This window comes from Bos mutus, chromosome 16 (assembly GCF_027580195.1).
Source record: "Bos mutus isolate GX-2022 chromosome 16, NWIPB_WYAK_1.1, whole genome shotgun sequence".
Classification (NCBI taxonomy): Eukaryota; Metazoa; Chordata; class Mammalia; order Artiodactyla; family Bovidae; genus Bos; species Bos mutus.
Window position 1 is genome coordinate 18,651,168 of NC_091632.1, and position 12,469 is coordinate 18,663,636.

The 12,469-nt window shown below is 36.8% G+C and overlaps 1 protein-coding gene across 2 annotated transcripts in view; it reads right to left on the bottom strand.

Moving 5' to 3' along the window:
- ODR4 (odr-4 GPCR localization factor homolog) overlaps positions 1 to 12,469 on the bottom strand; it is a 38,884-nt gene that overhangs the window by 22,440 nt on the left and 3,975 nt on the right. For both annotated transcript variants that reach the window (XM_070384779.1, XM_070384778.1), the window contains exons 3-8: positions 9,887 to 10,021; positions 6,231 to 6,326; positions 3,873 to 3,979; positions 2,825 to 2,861; positions 1,912 to 2,052; positions 441 to 536 (exon numbers count right to left, since the gene is read on the bottom strand). In XM_070384779.1, coding sequence (XP_070240880.1) covers positions 441 to 536; positions 1,912 to 2,052; positions 2,825 to 2,861; positions 3,873 to 3,979; positions 6,231 to 6,326; positions 9,887 to 10,021 — 612 coding nt within the window. The remainder of the gene's footprint in view (positions 1 to 440; positions 537 to 1,911; positions 2,053 to 2,824; positions 2,862 to 3,872; positions 3,980 to 6,230; positions 6,327 to 9,886; positions 10,022 to 12,469) is intronic.

A 12,469-nucleotide genomic window follows, 5' to 3' on the forward strand; every position in this document is an offset into this window, starting at 1 on the left:
TACTTGGTGTGTACATTAAGCTCACTGAGCCCTGCTCCAAAGGGAGAAATCACCAAAGTTCCTCTTCAGACCAAAGATATTTTAGAAGACCCCCCCATACACATTCCCTATAAAATGGCCAAACTTAGTATGTAAACTGTTATCAGGGCAGAACATACGACTTTACGACTTTAGTTTTAAGTGAGCAGACTGCAAAGTAGAAATCAGATGAAGTTTACATGACACCCTCTCCTGCAGGTTTCAAAATTCTTATGATTTCAGAAATAATCTCCTATCATTTTCTGAGATAATCATGTGCCCTTTAGTTTTAAAGACCTTAGAAATAAGAAGTAGATAAAAATTGTTTTCATGAAGGTAAGGCCTAAATAACTAAAAATAAGTCATCTTTTACTTTTCCTTAAGCACAGATAATTTCATTAGATGATTTTCTCTTGACTCACCTGTCCTTCTAATAGGTCACAATCTTCATCTTTAACTTGCCCATTAATCAAATAAATACCATTTTCTATCTGCTTGGCCCAGCGTGCAAGTCCATTCTTAAAAGAAACACAACATGGACATCTTTCAGATATAATGCCATCTCAGTTAAACTCCCTCAAGTCTACTTTTTCCCACCTAGTACACTAAAATATTAATGATAAATATCCCTGAATTTCAATAATGTGGCATTTAAATTCAGTATCATGAACAAAAAAGTATATCCCCAATTTTTAGTACCTTATCCATATTAAATAATTGTTTTTCTAATCTTTTTCCCAAATTAACATACATATCACAGATTTAGGTGGCTTCCGGGAGTTGGTGATGGACAGGGAGGCCTGGCATGCTGCGATTCATGGGGTCGCAAAGAGTCGGACATGACTGGGTGACTGAACTGAACTGAATAACCAGTCAAATAAAATTCAGTAATTTCTATTTAAAAAAGTAAGAAAAAAGAAAGAGCCTCAAACAAATATACAAAACAGTATTAAAGAGGAAACAATAAGCAAGCTCCATTTACCTCCTTCAACAGGAAAAAAGAAGACAAAAAAGCTATGAACAAAAGAATGGTACAGAATTACAAAACGTAACTGGAATATGGAAAACAAAACTAAAGAGGAAGATAGTTCCCTGTGCTATACAGTAGGGCCTTGTTTTTGTCCATTCTATTTATAAAAATTTGCATCTGCTAATCCCAAACTTTCAATCTATACGCAATATCCTAAGACAGATCAAAACGGAAAAGAACGTGAAAAATATATATACGTGTACAACTGAATCACTCTGATGTGCAGCAGAAATTGTTGTTCAGTCACACAGTCACGTCTGACTCTTTGCAACCCCATGGACTGCAGCACGCCAGGCTTCCCTGTCCCCTACCATCTCCCAAAGTTTGCCCAAACTCATGTCCATTGCATCAGTGATGCCACAGTGGAAATCAACACACTGTAAATCAACTATATTTCAATTAAAAAAACTGTTTTAAACGACTAAAGATGAAAACAAAAAAGACCAACCGGTGTATCCTCTTACATAGTTATATTTTACAATGTACATGTGCTCAGTTGCTAAGTCATGTCCGACTTTGCGACCCCATGGACTGTTGCCCACCAGGCTCAGACTTTGTCAATGGGATTTCCTAGGCAAGAATACTGGAGTGGGTTGCCATTTCCTTCTCTAAGACAATGTACCTATTACATGTTAATTAACAAATATTTATGAAGCACTTATTACTATGCTAAATACAATAGTATGGTGACATTGTCCCATGTCTAAATTTCTAATCTGGCTGGACTAACAAATCAGTTACCTGTAACAATATTATAATTAGAATGCAATTTTGAAATTATAAAATGAACAGCATAGACAATCAGAATAAAGGTAGATCATCTATTCAGCAAACACTAAAGAAAATTCATTTTATTCTGATACCTTTGTATTTTTCTCCAGAGTATAGCTGACAGAAGTAGTAGACAGCGGGACGTGAATATTAATATAAACTGTACACTCTAAGGAAAGCCATGAAGCTGATAGTCCATTTTGATACTTCCAATCTGCCGGTTTTGCAGAACTCTTTAGCAAAGGGGAAGAAAACATAAAATACCCGATTAAAGTAAAACACACGGAGCAATAAAACATCATAAAATGTACAGCCTAGTTATTCATACAAGTTGTTATCCAACATATTTGGCCAAATTCCTTCATCAAAGAGCAATAGGTTAGAACTAAATAAAAATAAAGCATGCACTAAAAGTTTGGTATTCTTCAACACATCCTAGGCAATCCTGGCAACTCCCTCCCCCAGTGAAAGACTGGTTTAAAATTTTGGCGAGTCCTCTGGTCCTGTAGTTCTCATCTGCAGCTTCACCAGAGTCAATTCTGAAGCGTCTGATGCAGCATCAACAATCACTGAGCAACTGTATGAGGTGCCAGACATTTTCCTTCTGTCCTATTCCTGCTAACAAAATACTGCAGCTACTTTTCCACTCTGTCTTCAACACCTTAGCAAAGGATTAGTTTGGATTCCTCTTGAGTACAGACAATTTGTTTACTAGGCACTGCAGCTCCCACAAGCCTAGACACTTGTACTACAAGCCTCTCAAATATAATACTGGACCCATAAACAAGATAAGGAGAGCTTAACAAAAATATTCTAACAACAAAACAAAACATAAATTTTCCTTGTCTGCAAAGAAATTAAGCATATTTCAAAGTAAAAAACATGGGTGGTTGTGGACATCAATAAGAAGAGACAGCATTGAGAATTATTAAAACAAAAATTTAATTTTCATTTAAAAGTAGTCTGCAACACAGAAAAGTCTTTATAAAGAGAACTTTTTCTTACCTTTGGATCATGAATATCATAAGTTCGACAAAATATTCTTTACTAATTAAGGATAGAAATAACAAAAAAGTAAAAATAAAAAAGCAATTCTTAATAATCCAAAAAAAAACCATCCAAAAATAAAAACAAAGTATATGCATCCAAATTTTTACAAAATCATACCACTTCATGGTATGACACTTAAAGACAGGTATACACACACACATATATATGCATACATGGGTTTGTGCAAGTATATTACTTTTATATATATAAATTCCTTTGACTATAATACTTTGGATACTTTATTTCCTTCTGTTTATAAATCCTGCTCATCCCAATGAATAGAATGACAGCGCTTACAAAATTGTCCTCATATACACACTCTTTTTAACAAACAGGAGTGCTGTTCTGAATGGAGTCAAGCCTGGAATGTTTACTGGGTCAAAGAGTCTGTACAGGAAACATTCTAGTTAAATATCAAAGGAGTTAAGAGCTCAGCTTCTGCAGGAATGATCACTTATTTGAATTTTGTATTTGGCAGGTCCTAATTTACTGGACCCTTACATTGCTTCACTCCCTTGGCAAAACTGCCTCATGCTTGGGAGGTACTTGCCCTGCTAACATGTAGAGGAGAGAAGCTAAGAAGGCCCTATAACTAACTGGCTTCTAGAGTCACGTGATCTTGGCCAGAGAAACAAAAATTTCCAGCTCAGTGTAATTGTGCTTTGAGTTGAACATTTTATCTATAGGAACTGGAGGTAAACAATATAAAAGCACTACTTTGCCTAAGCTATACCTCTCTGTAGGGGACCTAGTGTACTGTAATGTACAGGGGTAGACAGCTGATGAAGAATTCAGAAGGCCTAGTCCCTGCCTCCTCTCTCAAACTCCTTACAACATGAGACATGATTAACAACCATTAACACTATTCTTATTGGCAGTCCTATTTATGTGTTATTTACAGAAAACTTATAAATGATTTAAATAAACATTTGGGTAAAAAAGTTGCAGGAACATTATATCGGTATCATATACTTTAAAACATGAACACCTAAGTAAAAGATACTTTTTTGTAGAAGAGCAAAAGTGAAGTATAACTCGTTCTGAGACCTCCTCTTCTGTGAAATTCCACAGTCTCTTTTTATTCACAGATTTTTCCACAGCAAATACTAGCTGAAAAAGAGGAAAACACAATTGAATGCAAAATAAAAGAAAGGAAAGTGCAGAAAAAGACAACTATAATAATCCTAATTTACCATTTAGCTTTAAAATTTCATGATCGTATCATTAAATTTTCTTTCAAAAGAAAGAGTGAAACTGACTATTAATCATTTAAATTCCATTTTTAGAGATAAATAAAAATTGGGTATTAAATAAAAAAACATAATTCACTGTCATTAATGATCAACTGAACCCAATTTAGGGCAACTGAGCTTCCCAGGTGGCACTGGTAGTAAAGAACCTGCCTGCCAAGCAGGAGACGTAAGAGACACAGGTTCGATCCCTGGGTCAGGAAGATCCCTGGAGGAGGGCATGGCAACCCACTCCAGTATTCCTGACTGGAGAATCCCCTGGACAGAGGAGCCTGGTGGGTTACAGTCCATAGGGTCACAAAGAGTCAGACACGATTAAAGAGACTTAGCACACATGACTTAGCAGCCATGCAACATTTAAGTGAAGTATGAAGATTTTACTTAATTAGAATGAAAAATGACAAGTGATTTTTAGCCTAAAAAAACAGCATGTCGCCCATTTGGCATTTCTTATTTAAACATCACAAAAGATGTAAGGCAATATACAAGGGTACATACAATACAGAATAACACAAATTATAAGTGAGAAAATCAGAAGTAAGGACATAAATCTATGCCACAGGTAAGAATGATAAAAATGCACACTTGATATGGGGAGAAGGTTCATAAATGCTCTAAGCTCTCTAAAAATACTGTGCACAAAGAAATCTAATTTGTTCCCTAATTCACATGGTCCATAAGCTAAACAGGTGATCAGAACAGGCACAACTTTCTTGGTAATGATATCAAAAGAAATTTCTAAAGACAGTATCATGTAATACAATGAAGAAAGCTCTCTGCAATGACCTTATGGGAGACTGTGACAAGTTTTACAAGCTTACTTCATATCATATCCTCAATGCAGGCCAATGGAAAGAAAGAAACTAAAATGCTACAGTTTCTGAAAGAGAGCATTTCTAAAATCTTATATGCTTCTTAGAAACAAGAGATGCAGAAAGCAAGAGGAAGGAGGATCTGTCTCTCTCTAGCACTGAGCCATTCATTCCAATGCAAACCACAAAATGATGCACAGCGGTGGACATAGGTTACATTCCAAAATGCCAAATAGGATGAACAACTGTGAAAGAGGTACACTTATTTAAAATGGTAAAAATGGTACAAGGTTGAATAACTTGCCAGGGGAGGGATTATCATCTCCTTCTTCCTTTACTCCCATAGGTACAAACATCAAAGGTTTGAAGGGGGGATATTTGATGGGAGAGAAAGTTACAAAACTGGAAGAATCTGCAGCATCTGGATTCTGAGCCGTATGCTTTTTACTAGAGAAAGGGTTTTGGGGATTCTGGTGGGTTTTGCACTTCTCAGGATAATGAGGTCCCCTTCTTTCTTGGGGTGGAAAATAAATTTGTGAAGGCTTATCTGGATTTTTAAAAAATATTTATTTGGTTGCTTTGGGTCTTTGCAGCCGTGGGATCTTAGTTGCCCAACCAAGTATCAAACTTGCATCCTCTGCATTGCAAAGCAGACTCTTAACCACTGGACCTCAGGGAAGTCCCCTTATCTGGATCTTGATTACTAAAAGAGATGCAAGCTGGCTGTCCAGAGCTTGCTTCAGGTTTGGGCTTAAGGGGAAACAGTTTGCGGACCCTTATATTTACTGGTAAACTATGTTACCCAATTGACTGACATCGGAATTAAACAAAAAGTAAGTGATTTGTGATAGATACTCTGTCCAGAAATAAAGAATAAGTATCTGACTGCCGTTACTTTATGTCTTATTCTCAGGATCCTGAGAGAACTGAAGAGATGAAGAATTACAAAACATTAATTTCACATTAAGGCAATCACTTGGAGCTAAATGGGAGTTCTAGCAGAACACTGTTATTGCACAATAAAAATTGTTAACCCTCTATAACTTGTTTCACAATAGTCAAAAATTATCTTTAAAATAAGGAATATTTTTAAAATATATAGCTTTGATTGAAAATATATATTGACATATATTACACTCAAGATACTAAGCAATTTTGTCAGGAGCCACGATTGGGTGGAAAAGGCTGTTTTAACATAATCCCATCGTAGAGAATTAATCTAAACATGCCTAGGATCACTGTAAACATATACAAGCAATTAAGATGTAACTTGAAGAATTTTTGATATTTCAGACTTACTCTACGCAGGGTATTTTGAAATTCACTTCCCATTTCTAAAGCTGTAATAATAAATACTCCAAGAACTAAAAGTCCCCCTGGTAGCATCCTGGATACCTAAAAACAGAAATACAGCATTAGCTAACAAAAGCATTTGACACTTTATGCAACCTGTGTTTGAGAAGCTAAATATTAGATCAGTAAATGCCTACCTAGTACCAACTATATGCACAGCACTGAGGTGAGGGCTTTGAGAAAAAGGTTAAAATATTGAGAAATGGATGATAACGAAGATGAATGGGGTGTCAATCTTCCTAGAGTATTCTTAACTTTCTACCTTAAAACTACTTTATAAACAAAACCATTTAATAATGACACCCTTTAGTTACAGCCAGAGAAGGCAATGGCACCCCACTCCCGTACTCTTGCCTGGAAAATCCCATGGACGGAGGAGCCTGGTAGGCTGCAGTCCGTGAGGTCGCTAAGAGTTGGACACGACTGAGCAACTTCACTCTCACTTTTCACTTTCATGCATTGGAGAAGGAAATGGCAACCCACTCCAGTGTTCTTGCCTGGAGAATCCCAGGGACAGGGGAGCCTGGTGGGCTGCCGTCTATGGGGTCGCACAGAGTCGAACACGACTGAAGTGACTTAGCATAGGATAGCATTAGTTACAGCAATAAGCAAACTTCTTTCTTATAAGATCAAAGACAGAAATCTCTACTAAATTTTTCAGTGACTTCCACTATCAGCTAAATAAACAAATTTTATCTTAGGCTGGTATTAGACTCTCTAAAATCTGATGGATTTGATATGCAGAGTCTCATCTGACACTACTTCCCATGAAATATTCAAGTGTTAATCACAAACTTCTCACTGTTCTCCTCACATATGGCCAGGTTTTCTAACTCTATATCTTTCACTCAGCCTGGAAGGATGTTCTCTTGTATATCTACATGTTGGAACTCTACTGAACACCTCAAAGTCAGCTTGAGGAAGCTGTCTTCCTCGATCCTTTGATCTTCAAACTCATACAGGATTTCACTACAGTTTTCCCATGGAGCTTATCACATGAACCTGGGCTGTGGTTATGTGTTTCCTTACTGGTTGATCTGGGAGCTCCTTAATAGAAGAACTTAACTCTCAACTACCTCTGTATTTGTATAATATCCAGCAGAGTCTGGGATTTGAAGAGAGGGAGTGCAATTTGAAAATCCACTGTTTCCTATTGTTAGATTTACAAATCTAAATTTTAAATTGAAATCTTAAATTTTAAATCTCAATTTTAAAAATCTTATTGATATTGGGTATTTATATTATTTAGAGCTTTTCCGTACTCTTAAATAATAAATGGTTAAAAATACTAGCAAGTTTCTGTGTCCACAGGATTATCTGCTTATAATAAATCTCTTGAAGTGGATAACCAGGCTAAAAAGTTATACATTATTTTTCAGGATTTTGACACATACTACCAGTTTGTCCTTTATAATATCTAATTTTCCTTCCATATGATTGTGGCTAGGTCCTCATGCCACAGGTATTGCTTTCTACCAGTTATACTCAAAAGATCAGAGTGCTCTGGTTATCTTTTATGTACTTAATGTATACGCAAAGTTTTCAGAAAATTAGATACCATAATCTAACTCCTAATATATTTGTATTATGTCTGCTGATGTGGGAGAGCTGGGTTTGATCCCTGGATGGGGAAGATCCCCTGGAGGAGGGCATGGCAACGCACTCCAGCATTCTTGCCTGGAGAGTTCCATGGAGAGAGGAACCTGGCGGGCTATACAGTCCATGGGGTTGCAGAGAGTCAGACATTACTGACAACGAAGCACACAGCACATGTTTGCTGATACCTCCGTCTGATTTCATAAATTCTAAATACTATAGAGACACAAACTTGACCTACAAAAGCAACGAAATTTCCATATTTAGAATGGGGAGCCTGCATATCTTTTCAAAATCATAAATAAATAAAATTAACCATTTCTTTCTAGAGGCAATAAAGCTATATACTTTGCCCTATAAATTTTATGTTTGTATAGATGCATATAGATTTTTTTAATCCAGTAAATATTTAATATTTCATTACAAGATCATATTAAATTTTTAATGGATTTTTTAAAAAAAACCTAAATACTACATCCCAAAATAAATGCAGATAAACAAGTATGTGTGTTTGAAGATTTAAAGCTAAATGGAGAAGGAACTAATTCTATTTTTACCTTACTTTAACACTGTTCATTGGATGATATAATCCAATTCACTTTTAAGTGAATTTATTCATCGTTTCCTTCACCCACCCCAAATCTGTTTCTTCTTTGTATAATGGCAACACCACTTTCCTGGACACCCTGGAAAAAAGTCTCCGTAACCTTCTTCTACTCTCACAATCTCTTTACTGCCAGTCTAGTTGGTCACTAAATCATCTTAATACTAGCTCTTTTTCTGAAATGTTTTGGCAATGAAGTTCAGCCCTCTGCTTCAGTTTGTTGATTCATCCATTCACTTATCCTTTATTCTGGAGTTCTCATCATAAACCATGGGAATACTATGCTTGGCACTAAGGATACGGCCATAAACAAGAGACATGACCCCTGTCCTCATGAAGCTGAAGGGTCTAGTCACTAGACAATGTCATCTTTTCTTGAACTATTACTATAAGTAAGTTTTCTGCTCTTTCCAGTCTCCCTACTCTCCATTTACACTGTACCAAGGCACTGAAATTACTATCTCAATTATTGGCAGATCAATCCTCCAAATAGGGAGCTCTCAAAGTCTACCACAGAGCGACAGGCTCCCAAATGAACTCCTCCCTTCCCAGGATGACTGACACTTCAAACCATCCATAAACTGACCCCATACAGTCTTAAGCCTAAACACCCTCTTTAATACACACCATGCTTCAATTATACCCAGTTGCCTGCTATTCTAACACACCTTTAAATTTCATGCCTTTGGGTCACTTATCCACACCTTTGTGCATTCAATGTCCTCCGTGACTTCTTCCAGCAAAGTCCTATTCATCTTTAAAGTTCAGAGTCTTCTGTGAAGCTGTTTGAATCCAACCACTTATAGATATTTGATCATCCCCCACTCTATATTCCTATAGTACTGTTCTATTTAATCTCATTTGGTAATAATGTTTTTCACTTTGGTTAAAATATAAATTCTAAGGACGTTAAAAAAATTTTTAACCATCATTTTACTTTCTCAGTACCTAGCTTAAGTCTTTAAAACAATCTGACCAGCAACAATATTATCAATAACTAGTATTATTTTAAAGTATAGAAAAATTGGAAATAAGCTAAATTAAAAAACACAACAGATAAAAGTCAACAATGGAAAAGCATAGCATAATGAGATCAAAGGTTTTCAAGTCATGCTGCCTGGGTTCAAATCCCAGTTTCACGACCTGTTACACTAATCTTGGGTGAGTTACTTAACTCCAAGTAAGAAAATGCTTTTTTAAAAACTAGATACAAGTAATCAGCAACAAAAAAATATAATTATGAATGAAACACAGCAGAAAATTCTCCTAATTTTTTATAAACTACTCAAGTTTTGAAAGCCTATGAGTACTCTGAAATCCTAGTCTAGTAACCTGAGAATAAAGTATTTTTATTTTGTTAGCAAACATAAATTTAACTATATAAAGAGACAAACATGATGACCTGGTGGGCGTGTTCTGTGGCCCACTCTTCATCCAAGTTATCCAATTTGGCTTTGGAATGTGTGGGGCTCTCATTCTGTTCTTCTTTGGGTGGTGTTCTTGTGGCAAGAATCACATAATCCTTTTGTGAGGAACACTTGAAAACAAATTAGAAAAGCTTACTAGAGGGAAATGTCACCGAGGAATGCAAAGCCTTCATGATATGCAAAAACTGAGCAATATTCATAGCAGCTTAAATTGTCAATACCTGTATTATAATGGAATGAATCTACAGGGAAACCAATTTTGATGGACAGCCCTACAATATTTCCCTCACGTGTTATCTTTCAATATATTTAATACCAGCTCCTTATTCATTTGTCATCATGAATATGCATCATGTAGTGGTCCTTTAAAATGGTTTACTAGATGACTGAAAGAACTGCATCTTAAAAACGTATTTATATATTTCTGGCTGCGTTGGGTCTTCTCTGCTGCGCGTGGGCTTTCTCTAGCTGCATGCACAGGCTTCTCTCACTGTGTAGCACGAGCTCCAGAGCAGAGGCTCAGCAGTCACGGCACACAAGCTTAGTTGCTCTGTGACATGTGCGATCTTCCCGGACCAGGGATCAAACCCCTGCCCCTTGCATTGGCAGGCGGATTCTTAACCACTGGACCACCAAGGCAGGCCCATAAACTGCACATACACTAAAAGATGACATGCTTGGTCAATTTTCTAGTTATTTTATTTATTTTCTAAGTAATCTCAACAGATGAGATAATTCAACAAATATAAAATCCCTGGAAAATAAAGCAAGAAATGACCTTGTGCATCTTACTTTCACTGAAACAATGGTAGTGGGGAACTTGCTCATATGGTCCACAGAAAAACAAAGTGGGTGTAGGACAGATAACCGAAGTGTTATATTAGATGGATGTTCCTCAGTTTTAACAGCAATTAAATGCTAACCAAAAGTGGGAAACCTGAAGATAAAATTGGGGAAAATTTACTAGCTCAGACTCATTATAGTGAAAATCTCCTACAGAGTAAAAGTACAAGGTAGCATGATGTTATCCTCATGACCTGAAATCCTAATCGTTAGTGTCATCCTGGAACAGAACAAAAAAAAATGAAGAGAAATTATTTCAATAAAAGTTATTTCCAGAATGTTACACTGAAATGAACACTGGGAACAGGTAGGCACTGATTAAGAAAACTCTTTGCTTTCATAAAATCTATGATTTTGAAAAGAAAAAGAAACTGACTCTGAGAATAGGAAACAGGCAAGCCTGAAAGCTCGAGGGGAAGGAGGGGATAGTGATGAACCTGGAAAAAAGAGAAAGCAGCAGCAAGAATGCTGGCAGGAATGAGAAGGCAGCATGAAGAGGGAGTGGAACTCTCCCTAAACTGTGGGAGACTCACATGTGAGACGGCGGTTGTGCTGAGAAACGGGCTACGTGCAGTACGGCAAGTCTGAAAAAAGGTACTTCTCCCTGACCTTTTGCCTTTACTGATTACATCTTTCTCTAAGACTTTTCTTCCCTTCAGTTTTTAAAATAAAGGGAAGTAAAGATCCTTAAATAAAAGGTTTCTAACAAAAAGAATCCCGTAATAGATGTTAAGTAACCTGAATCTAAAAGCCCTGCCAGAGAGGCCATCTGGCCGGCTGGTGAGAAGCCTCATGAGGCAGCAGGACCTGGGTCTGCCCTGTCTTATGAGAAATCAGGTTTGTGAAAACTCTTCGAATGTACCTGTCTCTCAGGGCTACACTAACACTAACTAAGCACATTCAGAATGATGTTGAAAACGAGAATACCATGGAGGGGTATGAGCACACAGATCCCCTGCAGAGTGCATTCTTTCTAAGTAGACAACACAGGACATCCAATTATAAAAGAAAGTAGCTTAGGAATGTGCACAGTAGCAGAACAAGGAGCGCTAATTATGCAACTTGAATGTTCTACAGCATCATGCTAAAATACCCAGGAGGAAACCCGTCCCGACGGGCTTTTATTTGTTATTAGGCCTCAAAATCAATCCTTGGAACATGGTACACTCTCCCCAAATAGAGTGAAGATAGAAGCAGCCGGTGCGCCTGCGTGACTCTCGTCCGTTCACTGCTGTGTACTGCTGACAGTCCTCCCTGCTGATTAACACACCTTCCCATCAATTATAAAAAGTCAGTGGGTGCTCATGCTTTTTAAAGTAATTCTCCAAACAGTTGTTCCATTTTGTATTGCTTTTTAAACTTAACTCTAAGAGGGAAATAAAATCTAATTTCCAAATTTCTCCCAGTCTCTGTCCCTCCCTCTCCAGTGAACCAATATTAAAAAAAAAAACAAAAAACCTTCAGTAAATGAGTACCATGGTATGTAATAAAATATGTTACCTTTATTTGTTACAGGTCTGAGATGAGACAAACTCAAAATAAAACTGTCAAAAGCTACTTTGTAAAGAATTTGACAACCTGGGATTAAAGATTAGAGGGGAGTAAAAATCACTTTGAAAAGACAATGAAATGTGAATAATCTGGTCAGTAAAATTCTAATTTTGGAGTTTTTACCTTATAGGTTACTTTTACATTATCAAAAGGGAATGTGTTCT